Genomic DNA, 24,168 nt, shown 5'->3' with positions numbered 1-24,168 from the left:
TAATTAGAAAGCATCGATTTTTTCTACTTAATTGACAACAGTTATATAACTAAACGATTTCTAATTAATTTGATTTTTTGCATCGATGATATTTAATAAGTTATCTAAAAAGTGAATGGTTCTGATCATATATCGGCATTTCCGAAATCGAAATTTGGGGGGATGGGGGACCTTGGGGTACTCCCAAAGGGTGACCCAAGTACTGTCCAAAACAGGCCCCTTTGTTCAGGATACCCAACAATCAATCCCCAAAAAGTTTTCTTCTTTCTTTTTTCTTCTTCTGCAATCTGCCATGGAAAAAAAAAAAAAAAAAAGCATTCCATTATTGAAAAAAACAATGAAACCGTGAATAAATTTGACAACTTCAATCTTCTATTGAATAGAGAACCTTTTTCGAATCCCAAGAAGCCGGTGATTTTGGTGGCGGAGATGCATTTATCGTGCGAAATATGGGCCGAAACTGCGGAGCTCTCTCTCTGCTGCTACGACTTCGTGGTAGTGGTCGCGACCACAATGAACCTTCTAAAGCCTCCCTTAGGCTTCGCAACAAGAACTCGACGAAACGACGACATTGAGTAGCATTTGGTTTGGAGCTTCTGGGGAGTCCTTGATTTCCTCCACGTAAGACGGAATAGAGTGGCGGCTTCAACCAAGGGGAGTCGAGTTGGGCGGATCTTGACAAGAAGAAGAAAAAAAAAATTGGGATTGTTTGGTGATATGCGATCTGCACAAATCTTGGCCAATAATTTCATCAACTTTTTAATTGATGCCCATAGTCACTACAAGAATATTGTCAATAGATATCACCTATTTTATATCAGATTTGAATGTGACTGATATTATAAAACTTATAATATCAGATAATTTTTTAGCTGATTTCTAAACTTTATTAGATATCACATGGTTTTTTTCAACTGATATATAATATTTTCATTTTTCTAAGAACTTATAAAGACATCAGTATAAATTGTTAACTGATATCTTAAAACAACACTTATAATTTTTTATCCTAACACTGATATGTAATGTATTTTTTCTGACTTAAATTTTTTTGTCCTACTCCCAAGTCCCAACACTTAGACATATACAGATATACTAAAAATTAAAAACCTAGGTCTAGCTCACTTCTCTCTCTCTCTCTCGCCGTCGCCTCCTCCTCCTGCCCCTTCTCCCTCTGGTCTCCGTCTCCTCCAACACCCAGCCAAGGACCCGATTCGAACCCTAAATGTGTCAAACCCATTTCCAGCGATCCATCGTTTCAGACTCGATCTCACTCTGAGTCTCTCAAAGCTCAGACACGCCCCCGCGTACGCCTCCCTAATCTGCTCGCTCGATCTACCCAGTCGCCAGTGGCGGCCATTGCCTTGGTCGCTCGTGAAGCATCACCCCTTCTCCGACTTTGGGTTGCGGCGTCGATTGGAGGTTCGAAAAGTATGTGGGTTTTCATTCTCTGTCTTCTAATTCTGTTAGTTTAGGTTTCTAAATTTCTTCAATTTAAAGGGATGAGTATTGAAGATTTCTTCTAATTCATGATGTTACCTGGTTTTTGATCTCTTGCAGTGTAAATCGAGGGATGAGTATTGAAGATTTCAAATTTATCTATTGGATGGAATATGCACATCGTATGTGGGGAAGGGCATTGGGTATTATGTTTGCTTTGCCATTCTCATATTTTCTTCATAAGGGATATATTACCTTACAACTTGGACTGAGACTCTCTGCACTTTTTGGCCTTGGTGCTGGGCAGGGTCTAATTGGCTAGTGGATGGTTAAAAGTGGTTTAGAGGTTAGATATGGTTTCCTTTGTGCTGGTTTGCATTGAAATTTATAAAACTTTTATGGGTGTTTGAAATAATTTCATTTCCCACAGGAGCCAGCATCTGAATATGCTCAGCCAAGAGTAAGCCCATACCGTCTTGCAGCTCATCTTACTTCAGCCTTTGCTATATACACGTACTGTGGCCTTTTATGGACTGGTCTTTCTGTTGTCATGCCTGAACCACCTGCTGAATCGGTAGCTTGGGTTCGTGGGGCAGCAAAAGTGAAGAGACTTGCTCTTCCTGTAAGCTTACTTGGCCGAATTACTGCTATCTCAGGAGCATTTGTTGCAGGAAATGATGCTGTATGTAATTCACAATTTGTTTTCTTGCCTTTTACATTTAACTAAATGGATGATATGTGGTTTTTGCTGAGTAATTTATTATAAATATGCTTATATGTGGATTTCCAGGGGCATGCTTATAATACTTTTCCAAAGATGGGGGACACATGGATCCCCGAGGATGTTTTTGACATGAAGCCACTAATCCGGAACTTTTTTGAGAATACATCTACTGTGCAGGTATCTTCACTGACCAAAGATTATATTCTAGCGATTAGAATCTTAACATTGCTATATGTTAGCACTAAGGTTGCTTTTATAATAATAAGAAAAGTTAAAATATTACAATAAAAAGAAGTGAACAATTGGGAAGAGGTATTATTTCAAGTTTTTCCTTCGCTAACAAAACTGTTGAATATATTAATTGTCATCAAATCATTACCTTTGGGCACATAATTTAGCCCCTGAGCTTATATTTTCTTTAGGTGACTATGCTTTTTAAAATTTTGGAATTCCTATGTCTTATATACTGTATTGGCTTCTTGAAGATGAAATGTATATATATTACTATATTAGCATTTTATAATTCATAGCTTCACATCTATATTTCCCTATTTGTAGCTTGACCATCGGATCCTTGCCACTGCAACTTTATGTTCAATTGGCACTTTGTGGTGGTCAACAAAGAAGTTTGACATACATCCTGCAGTTCGATCTTTGATTGGAGCTACTGTTGGCATGGCTGGCCTTCAGGTATAAAAGCTTTCCAATTTTCCATTCATTTTTTTTTTCTCTTCGTATATCTAGAGACTAGAAACATGGTTCTCCTTTGCGATTAATTGCCTTAGTCTGATCAGGTTGGTTTAACATTAATTTAATAGTGTTTACAACAAGGAAAATCAAATAATTTTGAGGGTTGATGTTCTTGAGGCATTGCTAAGGTACAATTATATACCCTGTATTTGGTTTATTTTGTTCTCTCTAATGGGATATAATGTGTGTGAGGTTTTGGTTTCTCATGGCCTGACATGTATATAGGTTTGGCATAAGTCCAAAGTGTTTATTCTCAGACTAGTTTCTTGATGGAATGTCTAACAAAAGTCTTCTAGGCTTCTATGTGTTCAGTAGTTCTATTGGCACTGTTGTATTCTATTGGAAAACAATGCCATGCGGCCCCTAGTCTTTTTAAGTCAATGTTGTGCAAATGAAGCTGCATTATAAAATTATGAAAAAAGGAAGGTAAAACCAAGCTGTGTAGAATATTTAAGATAAATGTAGGATAGTAATCTTGAGTGTTCTTAGTTTCATGTATGTCTATTTCTATGTCAATTCATGTATTTTTGCCTTTATTTACAAGGTTATATGATGGACAAGGCATAAGCTAGTTTGCGTTATTAGCTAGAACTCTGCACAAGAACAAGAAGAATTATATTGTAAGTTTTTCTAGCTATTGGGTATACAGTATACTTAATTACTAGTTGGCACTTTTGGAAATGAGAGTCTATCTCTGTTTCTGATATGTTCTCTTTCTTGCATATTTTTGAACATGAATGTTAATTCAAAGCCTTTCAGCAGGCCTACAATGTCTTGTTGAATGTTTGATTCAGTATGTCTTTTGCTCTTTAATTTTTCTGCTGCTGAATCTCTTCTTAATTCGTGTAGCTTCTTGATAAGTTGGTCATACTTAGTTTTATTAGAGGATACATGTGGACTTAATTTAGCATTCTAATTTCCTTATTGCTTGGTCATACTTAGTTGCTTAATTTAGCATTCTAATTTAGCTACTCCCTTTGCATGTGAATGGTTTATCATTTGTGTGCTTTAACTTTTTTTTTTTTTTTTTATATATGTATTATCTATGATATGTAGATTTGCATATGAATTCCTATATATGGCGTTTGGCTTTCTTTATAATGGAAATGGTTTGTTTCTGCATTATTAATGAAATTGAACAACACAAAATTACTGTTGTCAGATGGGATGAGAATATCTGCATTAGCATTCACCACACGCCCATGTCATACACTAGCTAGACTTAAAATATTGTTGTTAGTGTTACTGAGTATAGGGGTCAGAACCAATCAAATCCACACCACCTCTTGTGGAGTCCAGAGTCAAGTCCACGTGGTTCTTGGTAGCTTGATAGATGGCTTAAAGCTTAATGAAGGGCTTAGATTTTGGATTGGACACCCATTTGCACATGCATATATGGCACCTGCAAATACACACATAGGTATCATTGCTTTAGTGTTCAGCATGGGCTGAGCTAACTAATATTTGCTCATCTTTTAGCAAATGCTGAAGTATGCATCATCTTGTACCTTTACTTTAAATATTTACTCATCTTTCATAAGTGATGTAAGTTCCTTGCACATGCATACAAATTTCTGCTACTTGTTCAGTCCTTTTTTTTTTTTTTCAATTATCTATTTTGGGAAGTGCAGGGGATTTACCTGTGGAGCGAGGATTTGACTTGGGCTCTAAAATCTCTTGAGTAAAATGGAGAAGCTTTCGGTCTTCCAACTTTTCAAATTTAACAGGAATCTTTTGGGGTTATCCCATCATAACATGTTGATTTTTCCCCCTCACAGAATCTTTTAGGACGTTAATTCATTCTTCTCTCCCCCTTGATAGGATAGGCATTATTTTGTTGTTTAGTCATCATATTCTCAAATGTATTAAGCTTCTATTAAGTTATTTAAATGTTATTCGCCTATTGCATTTGATTTTTGTCTAATGCAACAAATGTTTTTTTCTTTTCTCCAGACTGTACATGAAGGTTGGATCTATCAGTTGAAGCTGTTCTGTGATAAAGATTACCCAGAGAAGCCACCCAGTGTTCGTTTTTATTAACGGATTAACATGACTTGTGTTAACCATGAAACTGGAGTGGTATGCTTCTAATTTAATTTCATATACATTCACTTGATTTTGTTGTGCAGTTGTTGTTGTGGTTTGCATTTTTTTCTCGCTGCTGCTAGTGATTTGCACTTAAAATATTTGATTGGTTCTGACCCGTATACTCAATAACAGCAAAGAAGGGGCTGAAGGTAGCCATTAAGGTATGTTAACCTTTGAAATGTACACACCACACGCGGAGACACATGTGTGTCAGTATTAGTTGGTAGTGCATTACTGCAACCTTTAATGTTCTTTTTGTTGCTGCTTCTCTTCTTTTCATGGGTAATCTATGGAGTTGTCCTGTGAAGAATTAGAGGGCCTTATCACTTTTTTATGAAAGTGGCTTGTAGAAATTTAGGTTTTCATTAGATCAATGCTCTTTTGTATGTGTAATAACAAAGCAAATCTACTAACAGATTGATAGTTTTCCAAATTATTACTAAATCACAAGTGTAAGTGCTATATTAGATGTCATAAAAAACATGGCCCATGTCTCTGTTAACCTTGTGTGGTTTTGTCAATTAATCTATGATTTTGGATACTTGAACCAGCTGCATGGCCCAAGATTGTATTGCCTTTATGTTGTTCATACATTTGGATTGAATACTTGGAGTATGAAGTGTAATGCAATTGAATCTAATCTGATATGCCTTTTGTCCTTTTAAGTGGTTCATTAAGTAATGTATACGTACTGCCCAAATTTTTGACTAAGTTCAACTTGAAGAAACTGCATCTTTGTGCCCTTTTAATTAAGTTCAGGTTACCAATTGGTCCAAACTGCAGCTGGAGTAAAAAGGCAACCTTATTTATTCTTTATGCATGTTTAGTTGAAAATTGAGATGAATAAGGCATGCATGTAGTCAGTATATAGGACTTGTGAGATCAATGAATTTGTGGTTAAATTTGAGAATATATATTCCTTTGATGTTTTCAGTGGTCCAATCTGAAGATCAAGCGAAGCGGATACACACAAGATCAAATAGATGAGGTGCGGGTGGAATGGGGAGATTTGTGAACTTCAATTATCTTGAGACCGACAAGTTGGTAGGTGGTGTACGTTTGCCTTTTTTGTGGATAGAATTTGCTGTCGAGCATGTTCATATTTTGCAAAGCATGGAAGAAGATTGAAGATTGGTGCTTTTAATTAGAATACATGCTGCCATTCCAATATTTTGTAAATGGTGGCAAAAGTTAGAACTAGCTAGAGACATAGTGCTGATTTGCAGATTAATTAGCCTAGGTGCTGCCATGCTAATATTTTGTACATGTGGGCAGCTTTAATTTGGTATATTACAACTTGTGTTTTGGTTTTGTAAAGGTCTTCACAAGCATGTTTTGGTTATCTTATTAGATATTTGTACTTTAAACCTTTTGGGGCAGCTTTGAATATTGTTATTGGTAATTATTGAAATATATATATGGAATGAGAATGAAAGATTTTGTGTCTGCATAAATTTCTGGCCATTTCAATTTACTGGCTCAAATTTATGTATTGATATCCTTTTTAGGTGAAAAAAAACTGATATATAATGTACATAACAACTGGTCTAAATGATGTTTTGATATCAGTTTTGGACTAATAATTGATATTTTATAACGCTTTGATATCAGGTTCTTTCTCAGATTTGATATAAAAACAATATTTAGATATCAGGATCTATTCCATACCTGATATTGATATCAAGATTATATATATCAGATTCTACTATAGACCTGATATTGATACTATAGTTTTATATCATATTCTACCTCAAACCTGATATTGATATCGAGTTATATGTCAGTATTAGTATCCAATACGATATCTATTGACCAATCCTGTTGGTACTTGGATTTTATAGATATCAGAAATAATATCAAATTGGATATTCATTTTGTATTTAGGATATCAGGTTGAAAAAGAAAAATGATATACTAAACAATGTTTACATATCAGTTTAAAACTGATATCTAAAATACCATACATTAGATATCACGACGCGCTATATCAGACGGCTACCCAAATAGATATCAGTCCACGACTGATATCTATCGACATTTTTCTTGTAGTGAGTATTTGTACCCAAAAGATGGGCTTTTTATTTCATTTTGGTGTTCTTATAAAATGGTTCTTGTTTATATAGGTGGCTAGGGATGGGTGAAGATGATAATGAATTGATGATGATAAATTGATAATGAGAGACTAGCCCTAATCAGGGTGTTAAATTTCGAAGTTGTCGACAAAATTTCGCCACAAATTTCAATTTTTGGGGTGTCGAAATCAAAATTTTCGTTTGGCCGAAATCATCCCATATTTGTTAAATTTTCGGGATGATTTCGTCAAAATTATCGAAATTTCACCGAAATCGTCGAAATTTCGCCGAAATTTTCGACGGTGAGAATTTGAGATCTGGTTTTGGGTTTTGAAAGGCTGGGTTTTTGGAGAAAAATGAAGAGGTGGCAGGGGGGAGATTGAGGGAGAAAGAGGGGGTGGCGGCAGGCCGGCGGCAGGGGGAGATCGAGGGAGAGAAAGGCGACGGCAGGGGGAGATCGAGGGAGAGAGAAGCGAGGGCAGAGGGCGACAGGGCGAGGGCAGGGGGCAACGGGGAGATGCAGAGAGAGAAAGAGAGAGAGGATGATGAAGAAATGAAGAAGAAAAAACAGGGGAGTTGCTGAAGCCTCGGGGGAAAAGAAAGGAAAGGGAAAGGAAGGAAAAAAAAAAGGAAGAAAAAAAAAAAAAAAAAAAAGAAGAAAAAAAAATAATAAAAAAATTAAAAGGTTTAGGGTTGATTGGGGTTTGGGGCCTTTGGGTTAATTGTAAAGAAAAAAAATAGTTTGGGGTTTCGTTTGGCCGTTTTGGAGTTTTGTTTAGTTGTTTTTAAACCTACACTAGTAAACTTTAATATATTTCTATATAAAAAATAATTTAAAGTACCATAAAGGACTTAAACCCTAATATCATATATCATATCCTAAACAATATAGAATATAGATTATAAAATATATAGGGTTTAATGTACATATTATAGAGTATAGATAATATACTAATTTCATTTATTCATTATACTAATTTTATTTAACAGTATTTGTCTCCAGCGTGCATTATATTTATCTTATATCACATGAAACCTACTATATAATTTAGTTCTTCAATATTTTTTATCAATTTAGTAGATAATATGATAAATAAACATATGGTAAAGTTTCATTCAAAATTTCCGTATTTTGATATCAATTTCCGTCAAATTTTTGTCGAAATTTAAAAATCTTCAAAATTTCCTCGAAACCCGAAATTTTATTCCTTGGCCCTAATACACTTTTTACACCCACATTAATTTTTAAAAATTATAAAATTTATTAATACACCCAACATAAGAGGTAGCAGTGGTACTTACAGTTTTGGGGATCGGAGAAGCAGTCACAGAGGCCAGTGGACCAAGGGATCGGAGCTCTGGGGCAAACATTTGGAGGAGGTTAGGTGTTGTCATCATGATGACTAGTATAATACAGGTCGGTGGGTGAGAGCAATGGAGGTTTAGCCGAAATTGGAGAGGATTTTGGTGGTGTTGATGATGGTGTGGGTTGGGTTGGGTTGGGTTAGGTTGGGTGGGGTGGGGAAGAGAGAGAGAGAGAGGTGGAGGGCTGCCGGGCGGGATGGCGGGGGTTAGGTTGTGGTGACGATGGGCTTTTTTTAATCATATTTTTAGTTTTTTTAATTTTTAATTAAGAAAAAATGGCACTGTATGATTGGGTATAGAAATAAAGTTGGGTGAATTTTATTTTATTTTTGTAATAACTATTATGTCTTTATTGGTCAATTTATATAAGGATAAAATAAAAAGTTATATGTTTATTAAATTGTTGGGCCTATTGATAAATTAGTTGGGTACAAACGACTTTTGGGTATGAATAGAAGGATTTATTTTTGCTCACCATGGTGAATAAGGGTGGGCACGGGATTGAGGGGGACGAGACTTACCTCATCTCATTCCCATTTCATGATTTGAGTTTGGGATCGGTACGAGATGAGATGAGAGTTTTGGGATTATGGTACCATCTCGTCCCGTACCAAATTGGTTCGGTATGGGTTCGGTACCATCCTGATCTCAGACAAAAAAAAAATTCAATTGACTGGTTGACTGCTTTTCAGTGTACAGCTGCACAGACTACTGGACATGTATTGATTAGTTGTGAATAAATAGGTGTCCAAATAAGTAGCAAAGATTATGAAAACAAAAGAGTTCAAAAGCCTATCACATATGTTCCATATTTACTTGTCCAATTCAGTTGTGTGGGCAGTGGTGTTACTTGGGAAGAATTGGGCTTAGTGTTATTTGAGCCCATTAAATGAAATAAATAAATTTTTAATTAAATTTTAATTAATTGGTACGGAACGAGACCATCTCAGTATTGAACCTTCAGAACCGATCTCATCCTGTTTGAAATCGTACGGAGTTTGAAAAAAGAAAAACGAAATGAGATCAAACGATATAGAATGACACAGAACGGTATAATTTCAGTATTATCGGTCTTAATGCCCATCCTTAATGGTGAGTATTACTACTATGATAAATGGATGACAAGTGTCACCTGACCACTTTTTTTGTGACACGTGTCACTCATAAATAAAATTACACTTTACTAAAATGATCCCAAATAAATAATCTATTTCATCAATTTTCAATCATGTGTTTCCCAATTCCTTTCACAGAGTGTCCCCCGAGTGCCCCCCCCTCTACCATCCACACCATCATTAGCATGCTCTCCAAGCCTCTTCCAATGCAAGCCATGACTGGTAAGTGAATCTGTGATTTCTCTTCTCTTTTATAATTTTTTTTTTGTAGATATGATTCTCTATTTTCTTGTTCTTACACGTGTGGAGTTGTTTGTTCCTTTGCAAATCGACCAATGAAAAAAAATAATAAAAAATAATGAAAAAGGTAAACAAGAAAAGAAAAATGTGCGCTGGTAGTCTGGTACGTTCTTCTGTCTCCGTCGTGAAGGTGGACGTATAATTCCAACTCGTAGTAGTTGCGTAACACATATATCTCTCAGTTTCCTTCATCATCCAATTCCACTACTATAACTCTATAACCAACAAAGCTATCAATCTCGTGTAATTTGTACATACAGAGTTGGGGGAGCCCAACCCACATGGACTCTCGCCTCAATGGCCCTCCTCGTCTCAAGCTTGTCTCGGATCTTGATTACACCATGGTACACTCGATATTCACATTCCCAATCCCTCTTTGCTTATTGCCCATTTCAAAACTGGGTTTTGTGAATTTATTTTATTTTATTATTATTATTATTTTTTCAGGTGGATCATGATGACCCTGAAAATCTGGCTCTTCTGAGGTTCAATGCGCTATGGGAATCATTTTACCGCCATGATTCTCTGTTGGTATTTTCAACTGGAAGGTCACCTATAACTTACAAACGGTTAAGGAATGAGAAACCCTTGTTAACCCCCGATGTAACTGTCATGTCTGTGGGAACTGAGATTATGTATGGTGAGGCAATGGTACCTGATGATGGGTGGGTACAGTATCTCAATCACAAGTGGGATAGAGACATTGTTGTTCAGGAAACAAATAAATTTCCTCAACTTACTCCTCAGGTACTCTCTTTTGCTAAGCTTATTATTATTATTATCATTTTTTTTTTTTGGGTTTTCTTTTTTCATTTTTGTACTGAAATTTTGACTCGTGTACATGATATACTCAAAATAAAAGTTCAGATACCGATACATGTCAAAATTTGAATACCAAATGTGAAAAAAAAAAACCCTTTTGTTGTTAAATAGATTATAGAGCTAACACTCTTTTTCTTTAGTTTTTTTTTTTTTTGGGAATATTGTGTTAGACATTTGTTGTAGGGTGATGGAATGAACATACACAAAAAGTAATATTGGATTGCATATATGTAAATCAAAATGTATTAATGTGAGAACTAAGCAACGTAGTTGTTATATTTACTAGTTAAAGGTAAAGACTTGTGTGTATTTCAAAACCTGATGCTCCATAAATATGGGATTATTGCAGCCAGAGGCAGAGCAACGACCTCACAAGGTTAGCTTTTTTGTAGAGAAGGTTATGGCATTGGAGATAATGAATGTTTTATCACAAAGGTTGGAGAAACGTGGGGTAAGTAAGATGACCTTTGTTTTTGAAACCTTATAGGTGGAACATTGACAATTTCATTTGAGAGTGCTATTGTCATACTTGCATACTGAAAATTATTTCCTATATTCTACACTGCTCCTACTCAATATGTTTTTTTAATATTTCAAAATTATATAGCTTTTCCTTACTTGAATGCATCCTTTCTCAATGTCAGTGATATATCATTCTGATCTTCTTACATATTTGGCCAGTTAGATGTAAAAGTAATTTATAGCAGTGGGATTGCTTTGGACGTTTTGCCAAAAGGTGCAGGCAAAGGGCAAGCTCTTGCTTATCTGTTAAAGAAGTTCAATTTTGATGGGAAACTGCCCTACAATACTCTTGTTTGTGGTGACTCTGGAAATGATGCTGAACTCTTCGGTCTTCCTGAAGTCTATGGTGTGATGGTCTGTGGGTCATAAACATTGCTTAGTTCATTATTTGCTTTCTTTTATTTTTCATAAATAATTGTTAAATTGAATGGTCATGATGTCAAATGTGACTTATTATTGAATACACAGGTCGGTAATGCACAGGAAGAATTGTTGCAGTGGTATGCAGAAAATGCAAATAGAAATTCTAATATACTTCATGCAACTGAGAGATGTGCAGCTGGGATCATACAAGCAATTGGTAATTTTCACCTAGGTCCAAATGTATCTCCCAGAGATATCAAAGACTTTCAAAAGTGCAAAGTGGAAATTTTCAGCCCTGCTCATGAAGTAGTAAAGATCTATTTGTTTTATGAGAGATGGCGGCGTGCAGAAGTGGAGAAATCTGAGCAGTATATGCAACACATAAGATCAGTCTTTGTAAGTGTCATTTGATCTTCTCTTCTTTATTTTTTGTTATCTTGAAGCTCCTGATATCTTTTAAGCTAATTTCTAGACTAGTGAATTCAGGAGGACTTGGTCAGGTCCAATGAAGGTTAGACTGCTGTGGTAATAGCTCTTGTTGTATGGGTTGCAGATTTGATAATGACTAGTGAATGTTAGTGAAAAATAATAATGATTAATGAATGACCTAGAAGAACAGTTACAAAAGGAAAGGTTGGATTGAGGAAGTGACTAAAAGACATGATAGTAGCTGATCAGCCAATAAAACAATATGACCGTAGATAGAGAATGACCTCATATATTTAAGATATGGTTTGTTTAGTAGAGTTTTAGATTTTTCTCTTTAGTACACGAATGTTTATATGGCCATTTTATGCTCTGCAACTCATACGGAAGACATTTGCTTTTAAAAAATAAATTTTGTTCTTAGGAACACCCAAAACATTTTTTGTCTATAAAATTTGAAATTAGGATCTACCCCTTACTCCCTCACCACCTGAGCTAAAGCCTACGACGCTTTGTTCTCAGAGATTTGCTTGAACTATTAGATCTTGAAAGTGCTAACCATTTTTTTCCTGAAAGTTCTCCGGCTTAAATTTTTTTAGGGCTTTTATACTCTTTTTGAAATTGACTGTCAATATCTTTGCTGTTGTTTCTGTTATGTTTTGATATATTCTTACCTTTTGATTTTGGTTTTGCTATTTTTTCCCATAGCATTCATTGGGTATATTTGTCCATCCCTCGGGAGTCGAGCTACCTTTCCACCAGTGCATAGATGCAATGGCAAATTCTTATGGAGATAAGCAGGGAAAACAATTTTGGACATGGGTGGATCGATTATCCTCTGCTCAAATTGGCTCAGACACATGGCTCGTGAGGTTCAATAAGTGGGAACTGAATGGTGAGATTACCTCTCTGGCACAATAAGGAGACTTATACAACAAATGGAAAAAAGTAATATATTTTATTAGTTAACTTAAGTTGCAGTCAAGATTTTACTAGCAACCATTCACATCTATGAAATAAATAGAAAAGTATCAAAACTGGTGGCTAGTCAATATTTAAATATCTGAACAAAGAATGAATCGCCAAATAGAACCTATAGTCATCAACGCTTGGATAAAAAGATAATGTAAAAACTAAAAGGTCTTACTATTCATCCCACGTCATGAGTTGTGAAGTTAGCCAGAGATCCTTTGTTCCAACTTCCAATAGATTAGTTTTGGGCTGAAAGGGGTATATGTAAAATGGAAGAGGAAAAACTCATCATTATAAACTGTTATATTTACTCTCCTGGTAGTAATGTTTAATATGATATCTGTCTTATTTCCTTGTAACCTCTCATTGGGCTCTTCCCTTAATTCGCACACTTAAGGTCGTGCATGATAGGATGGTTATTTTAAATTCATCATCCCCTTTAGTAATTAATACTGGCTTTGGTCAATTTCTTTTATTTAAATTAAAATGCTTTATTTCACTTATTTTTATTAATGAAACATTAATTTATTGTTGTAGACAATGAGCGGCAGTGCTCTCTGACTACAGTCTTAATAAGTTCAAAGGTATAACCTTAAGCGGGTGCTTCATTGCCTTAAAAATGTCATGCCCCTTGTTATACATGATAACTTTGAAGATCTTAATCAGGTAATTATCTTACTCATAATTTGTTGTGGGATTCACCAGGCTGAGGTACCAGATGCTTTCACTTGGTTGCACATGCATCAGACATGGTTGGATGGTTTAGAGATTAAAGACCCAAAAAGTTGGTTATTCTAGGTTCCTAACAAGGTCAGTATCTATTTCTCACAACTCCAATATATGTTCCTGATAATATATATAGGCTCCTTCCATTGAGAGATCCCTTATTTAAGGGTAAATAAGCGATCCCTCATTTAAGGGTAAATAAAGGATCCCTCATGGGGCCCACTCCATATAGTATTTCAACGATTCAAACCGTCTATTTTTTAGTCTCTATTCAAATATCATCCTTATAAAAAATTAGACAAATTAGAAATCATTAAGCTATCTAACTTTGATCAAATAAATAGACGAACAAAATATTTTCAATAAACACTTGAAATAATGACCACTTAATCAAACGGGTAAATGATTTTTGATTTAGCTAATTTTTTGCAAAGATGATCATTTAATGGTGACCTAAAATGTAGATGGTTTTTATCATCAAAATACAATGTGGAGTGGAACCCTCAAGAGATTCCTTATTTACCCTTAAATGAGGGATCCCTCAATAAAAGGGGCATGTATATATATATATCAAGGGTCATCCTTGTAAAAAAAATTTCAAATCAATAATTGTTTGGTCATCTAAAGTGGGCAGACAAATACAGTCCATCGTATAAAATTGAAATGATGTTGGCTGTAATAAATTGGCTAAACAGTTTTCAATTTGACTGATTTTTTGCAAGGTTGATCTTTGAATGATGTTCTAAAATATGGACAGTTCAGATCATTGAATTATAGGTCCAGAGAGGATATTCTTATTTTTCTTCAAGTAAGGTATATATATATATAGGCTCATTCAGGTGCGGACGTCTGCACATTTGCACCTAGTGCCGAGCGCTAGGTGCAGCGCTCGACCGTTATAAAAAACATGCTACTGAGCGCTCAGAGGCAGGTTCGCACGTTCGCTCGTTTGATCGAATATATATATATATATATATATATCTCACCTTTGAAGACAATGCTGCTAGGGCTTGACCTCTGGCCATTTTCTATAGCAAAAGGGGAGATACCACCCAGGTGGCCCCTCAGGGACTTCCTTGCTATTTATTATTACTGGAAATTGCCAAGTTATTCAATGATTTTTGGTTTTTATGTGATTGTGTTTAGGTGGGGATCTGATTCCATATTGCTTAGAAATATATGCTGCATGCTGTGTCTTCCAGAATTCAGAAGTTCCATTTTCTGATCATGAAAAAACATCCTTGTACATGCAGCTCACCAGGTCAGAGGAACATGATGTCTGAAGATTTATTTGGATTGTAAGTTAATTGTAAAATCCTGTATACTGAGTATATAAATATTACTGATGTATTCTAGTAACAAAGGCTCTTTATACAACATGCTGCTACTACAATTGATTGTACTAAGTAACTGGGTTCCCAAACAATTCTGAATAGTATTGACACTTTGACAGGAAAAATTAGATAAGATTTACCAGAGCCATAGGTAGCACAAGTGAGACAATGATATGTTTTTAACCCATGCAAGAAATTAGCGGAAACATGCCCAAGATTACAGTATTTGCACAAATTAGAAATCCCTATTGGAAGGTGTAGAGAGAGAGAAAGAGATAGAGAATTGGTTAGTAGAAATTTCAATACTGCACTTACAGTGGAAATTTGGTAATTGGTTTTCCTTAAATGATTTTTTGATCAGGTTTTGTATTTCACATTACTAATGAGATGCATACTTGAGCTGTCTTTGATCCTTGGTTTTATGTTTAGTTGAAAAAAATACTGAGCATTTGTAGACAGATAAAAAACATGGATTGGTTCCATTGCATTATATGCTGAACTCGAATGATCATCATGCCTTTAGTGCCCTCTCTTTTTGTTGGCATATCGAGATCAGAGGTTTTTGACAGAAGAATTCATTCATATGTTATTTTGGTGATGTTATTCTTATTTTTGTTGCAACTTTTTGTATGGGAAATGGGTAACATTGGTATTTTAAGATTCTGTTTGCATTCTGGGTTTGTAAAGTTCAGACCATTATCTTTTCTGCTTTTAAAAGAGAAGTTATTTGCCTGACATAACATCTTTACAAGGATCTAGGCAACTAAGGCAACTATGCACTCGGGGTTTGTTGTGTTAGTTTGGTTGCTGTTTGGTTGGTTTTCTAACTGCTTTGTTTGACTTAGTAGCCATAAGATGGAATTTAGTCTTTTCTAGAGGAGTCTTCATTCCTTATTGTTGTCCTTAGCTTGCCGTTTTAGATGGTTTGGTTTGTTTTGTTTTTGCCTCTAGTTTTGTTCTTTTGGTGTGGCTGTTAGCCTTGCTTTCTCTCTTTTTGATGTGAGTTAGCTTTGTTTTCTCATGTAGTATGCTGTATGCCCTTGTACTATTGTAGTTCTTGGTTCTGGTTAGACATTATATATATAGAATGCATCCATTGCTGATAACTTGTTATGAAATTCAGAGAAAAAGAGTAGAGAAAAGTGAAATGATAGGGCATAGGTTACATAAAATTCAAAAATTGGAGGTTATACGGATTATGGTGGTCATCCACCAAACTATGGAATTACAACAACTTTGACATATAAAACCATCAATATTCCTTAGTCAAATAATTTCTTTTCTTTTTTGGCCATTAGCCAAATAATTTCTACGTTGAACAAAAGGGCAAAAGTTTATGTACAATAACCAAGCACTGTTTTAGATGCCAACATTAGAACAATCTGTAGTGTTCTATACGTAGCGACGTCAATGGTATGCTTTGGTGCAAATTTGAACCTCATTTGAAGAAATGGTGCAAGCTAGTTCAAAAAAAATCCACCCAACAGAGGTAATAGCTGTGGTTTGTGCAAGAGTTGGACCATTTGATAGAAGTGTTAGTAACCACACTTAATTGATGTCCTAAAAAATGACATTTAATTATTTAAACACATTTAGGTAGGAAAAAGTATGTAAGGGACATTCCACAAGATTGTAAATAATAACAGTAGTATGTAAGTAAATGTCAAGATTGAAGCGTTTGATAGCCTTGCTTCAAGGTTTTTATAAGCATCCTTTACAGCTGATGCAAAGATGTCAAGGAGTTAATGTCAAGTAGCATCGACTTGGTGTTTCCTTGCTTAAGTTCAACGTGGATGGTGCGTTCAGTTGGTCGGTAAACACCGGTGGTGTAGCCGTGTAGTTGTCGTGATACACGACGCTCATGGCAGCTTTGTGGCTGCTTTGGCTAAGCCAATTCCCTATGCTAGGTGTGCTGGTCACTTGGAGGCATTGGCTGCTCTTGAGGGTGCGGTGCGCAATCAGTCCATCATCTCTCTCTATCTAGTTAAGTTTTGCGAAATGGTGCATGTTGTTTGTAATGCTCGAGAGGGCACTTCCATGTCAAACGTATTATTGATGATATTCGGTTCTTCCTTGATGGTAGGGAGTGCCAGATTTCTCTCATGTACCTTGTGAGGCTAGTTAGATACAATATTGAAGAAAAACTTGACTAATATAATATTTCTCTCATGTACCTCATGTACCTTGTGAGGCTAGATTTCTCTCTTTTGAGAAAAACTTATATGTAATGGGTGTATACGTCTTTTTTCCTTACAATAAATGATCATATAACTAACATGTATTGTAAGAGTGTAGATGTATATACTCTCACAAGTTTTTCTGTTCTCTTTTCCCTCTCTTTTTGGTCATTGGCAAGAATTGTATGATTTTATTCATGATGCTTTGTTTGGAGACCAATGTACCTTAATTTGAGTTTAAATCAAAATTTCCTTGAAAAAAGCATTAGTGCGTAAAGGCATAATAACTACCAAAAATACTACTATACAATAATAGAAGAGTAGTTATATTCTCATCCTCCTATCTTATTTTTCCACTCATATTTTAATGAAAAAAATAATGACAAATTTATCCTTTTGTAAAATGACTTCTAAGGACTTGACTAAAACAAAAAAAAACAAAATAAATCTACTCTACCCACTCCTCCCTACTCACCTACCTCCTTACAACGACTTAAATTCTATAAACCCTAAAATCTTTCTCTTCTTTTCTCATATAATTATTCCTCTAATTATACTATTTTTGGGTGATGGAATGCACATAATTAAACTATTTAGTTTAAAATATGAAATTAATTTCAAGACCCAATTGAAAAGAAAAATGAACATGATAAAAAAAAAATAATAACATACCTGCCTCTGTCCCTTATTCATTTAGAAGAGAGATGAGCATGAATGAATGCCATATATGTTGAGAGAGGTTTCATACTCAATAAGGAAGAGACGATATAAATTTGAGCCATAACGGAAATGCTTAATGCTCTAACTATTTTTCTCAATTGATATTTCTTAACTTATATGATATTAATTTATGGGGAAAAAAATGTTTTTGGTCCTTATGTTTTACCCCGAAAACATATTTAGTCCATGTGGTTTCAAAACTCCACACTTGGTTTCTGTGTTTTATGTTATTTGCAATATGAGGAAAATTTTGACAATTTCAAATTTCTTATTTTTGTTGAAAATCAAATTGAAGGTACATACATGATTTTTTTAGCAAATTTTAATATATGAATGTCATGTATTTTGAGAAAGTTGGGAAAAAAAACATGGAGACATATAGTGCGTAAATGTGAGTAATGTGTAAATTGTATAATGAAAACAAGAAGTAATTACACTTTACAAAAAATAATAATAATTAGGGAATGGTGAAAAGAAAGTCTTAAAACCCTAGAATTATTGTGAATGCGTATAAAAAAAAAAAGATCAAATTACAAATTACAACTTACACCTCTAAAGTTTTGGTGTTTCATAACTTATAGCATATCGTTTCAATTTTTTCAATTTAGTACATAACGTTTTGATTTACTTACAATTGATTATTGTCGTCTGTCTGACTGTCTAATTAGACATTAATTGATAACGTGATAGTTGTGGGTCTCACATTTTTATCAGCCTGTAAGGTCGAATGACCTCTCTACATGGGAATTTTTGGTAAATCAAGTTTGATATGGATTTTGGAAGGTCACTAAAAAAATCCTTATGAAAGGTCGTTCAGCGTTACAAGTTAGCGAAAATGTAGGTTCCCGCAACTGTCACGTCATCAATTAATATATGATTAGACAGTCAAAGAGATGGCAGCAGTCAATTGTATGTAAATCATAACATTATGTACTAAATTAAAAAACTGAAACCATATGGTGCAAATTGTGAAACACCTCAAACCTTAGGGGTGTAAGTTGTAATTTTCTTAAAAATAAAAATAATAAAAATAATAAAAATAATAAAAAAAAACGCAAAGAAAACCCGAGAGGAGAATGTAGCTTTCCTTCATCGGATCGGCTTATCCAAAAAGGCCAAGAAAAGCCTTAGAAAACAAAACCAACCAAATTTCAGTCTTCAGAGTGAAGGCAGAAAGCTCGAAAATGGCTCTTCTTCTCTGCTCCAATCCTCTGCCTCTCACCGCCGCTCCCTCTCGTTCTTCTTCTCCATTTCCAACATCATCATCATCAACTAGTAACTCTCTCTCTCTCTCTCTCTCTCTCTCTCTCTCTCTCTCTCTCTCTCTCTCTCTCTCTCTCTCCATTTACTTTTAAGACGTTGTTGGTTCATTGGTGGAATGAATACATACCAAGAATTTGAAAACAGTAAGAATGTGAGTAAACATGAAACCCTTGTTGGGTTTTGTTTGTTTCGATAGGAGAACCTTATTGAGGCTTGGTTAGGACTTGATGCTCTTCTTTATCTTCCGCTGATTCACTGGTTGTACTCCAAATTTTCGCTTAATTTCTCTAAACCCCAAATCTCAATTGGCTGTTTTTGGTTGGTTTCTTGTTACTCTCTGTGGTTTTCCTTCAAAAATTTGACATTGCGCTGCACCCATTGCTTTTCTTAAGCATTTCTAATCTTATTTTCTGTGTATTCAGCTTTCAAGACTTGAACTTTCCTCTGGCTTATACTCTCTCTTTTTGTGTATTCTGTGTTTTCATTCTTCTAATTTGTAATCTATTTCTTTAAGTAAATATGAACACTCCCTTGTTGCTTCTGTTTTCTAATTTTCTCAAAATTGATTGTTATTTTGTGGTCCCAAAGTGTTTTTCTTACTTGGGTTTCGCTTTTTTATCTGTTTTTCTTGCTTGATTTTCAGCTCATATTCATATGATAATTTTTTCTTTGGTTTTCAGTTTCCATGGCACACATGAAAGCCATTGATCCGCATCCAAAATTATTCAATGGGGTTCGATTTCGAATGCCCATTGTTGTCAAAAAGTCAGTTTCAGTAGTTGTCAAGGCTTCCACTGACACTGGTGGAACCAATCCAACAGAAGGCAGTGAGCCTCCTTCAGACAGCAAGGAAGAGGTGGTACCTGTTGACAAGCTTCCCTTGGAGTCAAAGCTACAAGAGAGGCAAGAGCAGAAGTTGAAGATGAAACTGGCAAAGAAAATAAGACTTCGGAGGAAAAGACTTGTTCGTAAGCGAAGACTGAGAAAGAAAGGTCGATGGCCTCCTTCAAAGATGGACAAGTTAAAGAATGTCTGACATTTAGCTCAAGTTTTCTTGCAGGTTTAGTTCTGACCCTTTTTGTTTCTCATGTCATTTCATTTTGTTATTGCAAGCTCAAATGTATCTTCATATAGGTGTATTTTGTCTGTTTGAATCTTAATGCTGTCAATGAAAATATCGGTGTTCAATTTGATCTGAATTAGAATTGTGGATGGGTAGAAGTGCATGTGTTTTTTCAGTTTGTTTGATGTAAGCAATTTGGTTGATTTAGGCAATCACTTTATGTAGGAATATACAAATTGTTTTAGTCCGGTACTGTAAATTCTGTTCCCAACATCTAAGCTATGTTAAATCAATACTAAACAGTGATAGTTCCTGCTCATCCACTTACAAGGATGCTGTAAAGTTAGGAGATTGTCACAACAAAATTTGTGCAAGTAAATGTTAATGAACAGTCATCATCACTCAAATTTACGAACTGACAATAAATTGTGAGCAATGTGTGGTACATGCAACACATTAGTTTAGTGAAAATCAGAATTAGGTGTGGAAACAGTGGTAGAACCAATATATGAAATTGCTAAACCCTAAACTCACGTTGATGTTGTCCGGACCTTAGTAGTCAGAGTGGACTGAAAGATTAGAGTTGCTAGTAGTATGATTTTGTAGCTAGTGGTGGTTGTCTTGCAGCTATTGCAGTGAGTTTGGAAGTAGGAAAACGAATTTGATAGGCATGGTTCATCACTTCATCCTATTGTAGCAGCTTGCACTGTGACATGTTCTATGATAGATCTGACTTATGGTTTTCATGAGTTGAGAAGAAGATCCATCTGGTCATGCCCTGGCTTCATGGTTAAAAGGATGAAACCCTGATTGACAGTACGTATTGTGATCTGCAGCTACTCCTTGACCTCTAGAATGTTGAAAAGGTTGAATGCTGTTTCGTGGACCACATTGAGAACCAAGTTCCTCCAGGGCTTGGTGACTCTTCACTGCCGGCCCTAGAAGTTCTCGCAGTTAAGTGTCGTATCAAACGCATGCAAAAAGAGCTCAAATAGGCACAAAGAAGTATTTGGAACGCCTGCAGAAAGAGCTCAACGAGGGCTTATATGATTCAAGGAGGGTGCTCAGTATGTCCTTGAGAAGGCTAACAAATTTCTAAATTTAAACTGGGACATTTTCTCTAGTGACTTGGATTGATGGTCTCTTCTTACAAGAGCTTTCTTTCATAAGACAGATAATAATGAGTTGGCTTAATTGTTATTGTGTCGCCAAAGTATTACGTGAATCTCACATTTCCACCTGAAACTGTTTTCGTCCAGGTTTCCACCTATATATGATTTTTATGTCTCAAAATATCTTTTTTTGTCAAGATGATTATAGATCGGTTTTTACTTATGTAAGATTCCACGTTAACAAAAAATTAATAAAAACCTGAAAATTAAAAAATCCCAAAAAAAGCACCCTCCCCTTCCTCCCTACTCCCCCACCCCCCACTTGAGCCCCGCCTCACCCCACCACCCTTCCTTTCCAGCTTCCTCATCGCCAGTAGCTCCTCCATTGCCGGTGACTTCTCCTCCCTTCTCTTTTTTATTTTATTTTATTTTTTATATTAAAAAAGCCTCAGACTGAAAAATATAGCAGAGAATTGGTTGATGGAATATTTATATATCCCACGCTACTCCATTGGTTGATTTGCAGACCGTCGATGTGTGATTTCGAATTAATCATTAGTTTTCATCAATTGACGAAATATTTATTACAACTAAAACAACTGACAAACTTCAGAAATTCGCCTAATTGCCTCGCCTATTTCATCAATCAAACAGAACCACAATTCCGTTTTATTTCCCCCGCTTAATTTCTCAACAACCAAACAAGCCAGATGGGCAACCAAAAAAGAGAGTCCAGATGGGCAACTAAAGCATGCATGAAAAAGATTTGTCATAAATTCAATTTCTTTCATCACTTTTCTCATCACCCGATTACCCTAATAGAAGTATAGCACCCATGATTGATAAAAAATAAAACAAAATGTATAACCAAAAATGAGCAAGTACAGTATTATGTTTATTCCACTTTCCTCAAGTTTCTGAGCAGCCAAACAAGCACAGACATGGAGAAACAAAAGATCCCAGATGAACAAAAACAAAAAGCAAGAGCTTGAAATGAAGAAAGTAGCTGAATTCTATAAGAGAGTGATCGAAGAGGGAAAAACTCTGATGCTTGATGCTATATTGATTGTATAAACCAGGTTAATTAATAATACAAGTACATAAGTTACCCACCTACTGTTACTAGGACTCTTTGCAAAGATTTACAAGAGATAATTACAGAAAATTTACAAGTAAATCAAAAACGTGTAACATGACAAGAGATAAGAGATAGAGATAGAAGCCACAAGAGATAAAACGTGCTAACACTCTCTCTCAAGTTAGAGCAAGGATGTTCAGAATGCCCTTTGATCTTTAGATACCGGAACTGCTCGATCCTTTCCTAAAGATTTGGTGAAAATGTCTGCAACTTGGTTTGAATTGACCAACATGACAATATATCTCCATATGCTAATTAATTGGTTCTTTCATGAAAAACAGGGTTAGCTGCGATATGCATGGCTGCTTGGTTGTCACAGTAAAGTGTGCTTGCGACAATGTGTTTTACACCAAGGTCATGCAATAAGTAGCGGAGCCATTGAATCTCACAAGTAGCCACTTTCATGGCTCTATACTCGGCTTCTGCTGAAGAAGGAGATCAACGCTGCCGATAAGAAACTAGGTCTGCCAACGAATCTCCATTTGTGTTAGTGAGTTTGAGCCTTCGAGGTTTTGTTTCGATCATTTGGAAACGAAGTTGGTCGTGCACCCATCCTTGAGAATGTCAAGAGTAAACAGAATATTCCAGCATCTTAATTATTTTGTAATTTATATATTATTCTAAAAAACAAAACTTATGGTAAGTTGGTAACAAGATGAATTTTTTTAATTTTTTTTTTTTTTGCATAACAAGATGAATGCTTGACGATGATGATATAATATCATAAAAAAAAAAAACGATAATAAAACTAGCACTACCCTTGGGGATTAGGGTAGATCAGTAAAATCGTATACAACTAGTTAATATGAACATGTGTGCATAAAGAATTTAGTGTTCAAGTTGAGCTTATTTTGTTGGTTCGATAATGTGTACGTCGACGGTGGACCTATTAACAATAAGTTAATAGGTAGTATTGTTTTCGTTCACAAAATTCGTTTGACCCATTAATTAATGATAGAATTATATATTTGGGTGATTTTATTTATTCATATCATACTCTCTTTAAATCTCATTTATTTTTAAGAAATACTCATATTATCATGACACACTAAATCATTTGATGAGTAAAATTTGAAATTTTTTATTGCTGACTTTGTTAGTGTTACTAATAATAAGGAAAACCTTGATTTCATTTGGTTGAAAAGAAAATTCAAATCATGCTTCTAGTATTTTGGTTTCTCATTTGAACTTTTAAAATCTAACTACCATGCAGCCCCTTAGTTTGAGAAATTATTACATATGACTGCAACACCACGTGTTATCGGCCAATATAATCAACTTAAATTATAATATGTGTATGACTTTAAGGGTATTTTTTAAGGTTTAGAGCTTTAGGAATTAATAATTGTGCACGTATTATGATTTAGGGTAATTTCGATATTAGTCCATGAAATTGCTTTTTTTGTTTAGAGTCTAACACCATTACTTTTCTTTTAATAGTTAAATCCTAGATTCAAAATCATGCTCCACGTAGGATAACAATATTCCATTAGATTTTTACTATTTATAAATTATGCCATATATTATGTAATTAATATTTGTTTTCAAATTGTGTCACTCTTTAATTGTAGTTAGTTCTCCCATTAGAAAATGAATCCCCTTAAGTTCATTAAAATATATTTAAGGTACCTTTTATGGTGTGGTATATATATATATATATATATACAGCAACCTTC

General features: G+C 35.1%; 2 protein-coding genes and 1 pseudogene across 9 annotated transcripts; all 3 read left to right on the top strand.

Annotated features, from left to right (window-relative positions):
• The first annotated feature begins 1,433 nt into the window (after window positions 1-1,433).
• On the top strand, window positions 1,434-4,954 carry LOC147291434 (heme A synthase COX15-like; annotated as a pseudogene).
• A 4,760-nt stretch (window positions 4,955-9,714) lies between these two features.
• Window positions 9,715-15,184, top strand: LOC147291433 (sucrose-phosphatase 2-like). 6 transcript variants are annotated; one of them, XM_086235432.1, is made up of 10 exons: window positions 9,715-9,776; window positions 10,115-10,198; window positions 10,302-10,601; window positions 11,026-11,127; window positions 11,358-11,552; window positions 11,667-11,957; window positions 12,696-12,882; window positions 13,497-13,543; window positions 13,665-13,769; window positions 14,832-15,179. In XM_086235432.1, the coding sequence occupies exons 2-9, from the start codon at window positions 10,136-10,138 to the stop codon at window positions 13,755-13,757; spliced, it is 1,278 nt and encodes a 425-aa protein (XP_086091558.1). In that variant the 5' UTR covers window positions 9,715-9,776; window positions 10,115-10,135; the 3' UTR covers window positions 13,758-13,769; window positions 14,832-15,179. The 6 variants fall into 6 exon arrangements, 4 of the variants coding, with proteins under 4 accessions (XP_086091558.1, XP_086091557.1, XP_086091555.1 ...); XR_015121071.1 differs by lacking the exon at window positions 9,715-9,776 and adding an exon at window positions 14,408-14,741 and having other exon boundaries at window positions 14,832-15,184; XR_015121072.1 differs by lacking the exon at window positions 9,715-9,776 and adding an exon at window positions 14,408-14,616 and having other exon boundaries at window positions 14,832-15,183.
• Window positions 15,185-19,017: 3,833 nt separating this feature from the next.
• On the top strand, window positions 19,018-23,063 carry PSRP5 (plastid-specific 50S ribosomal protein 5). 3 transcript variants are annotated; one of them, XM_086237111.1, is made up of 3 exons: window positions 19,018-19,191; window positions 19,860-20,239; window positions 22,774-23,063. In XM_086237111.1, exons 1-2 carry the CDS (start codon window positions 19,101-19,103, stop codon window positions 20,213-20,215), a joined length of 447 nt encoding a protein of 148 aa, XP_086093237.1. In that variant the 5' UTR covers window positions 19,018-19,100; the 3' UTR covers window positions 20,216-20,239; window positions 22,774-23,063. The 3 variants fall into 3 exon arrangements, with proteins under 3 accessions (XP_086093237.1, XP_086093236.1, XP_086093235.1); XM_086237110.1 differs by lacking the exon at window positions 22,774-23,063 and adding an exon at window positions 21,079-21,442; XM_086237109.1 differs by lacking the exon at window positions 22,774-23,063 and having other exon boundaries at window positions 19,020-19,191; window positions 19,860-20,378.
• The last annotated feature ends 1,105 nt before the right edge of the window (window positions 23,064-24,168 follow it).

Source organism: Dryas octopetala, chromosome 3 (assembly GCF_963921425.1).
Source record: "Dryas octopetala chromosome 3, drDryOcto1.1, whole genome shotgun sequence".
NCBI lineage: Eukaryota > Viridiplantae > Streptophyta > Magnoliopsida > Rosales > Rosaceae > Dryas > Dryas octopetala.
The sequence above is the reverse complement of the archived record's forward strand: the minus strand, read 5'-3'. Positions and strand labels throughout refer to the sequence as shown.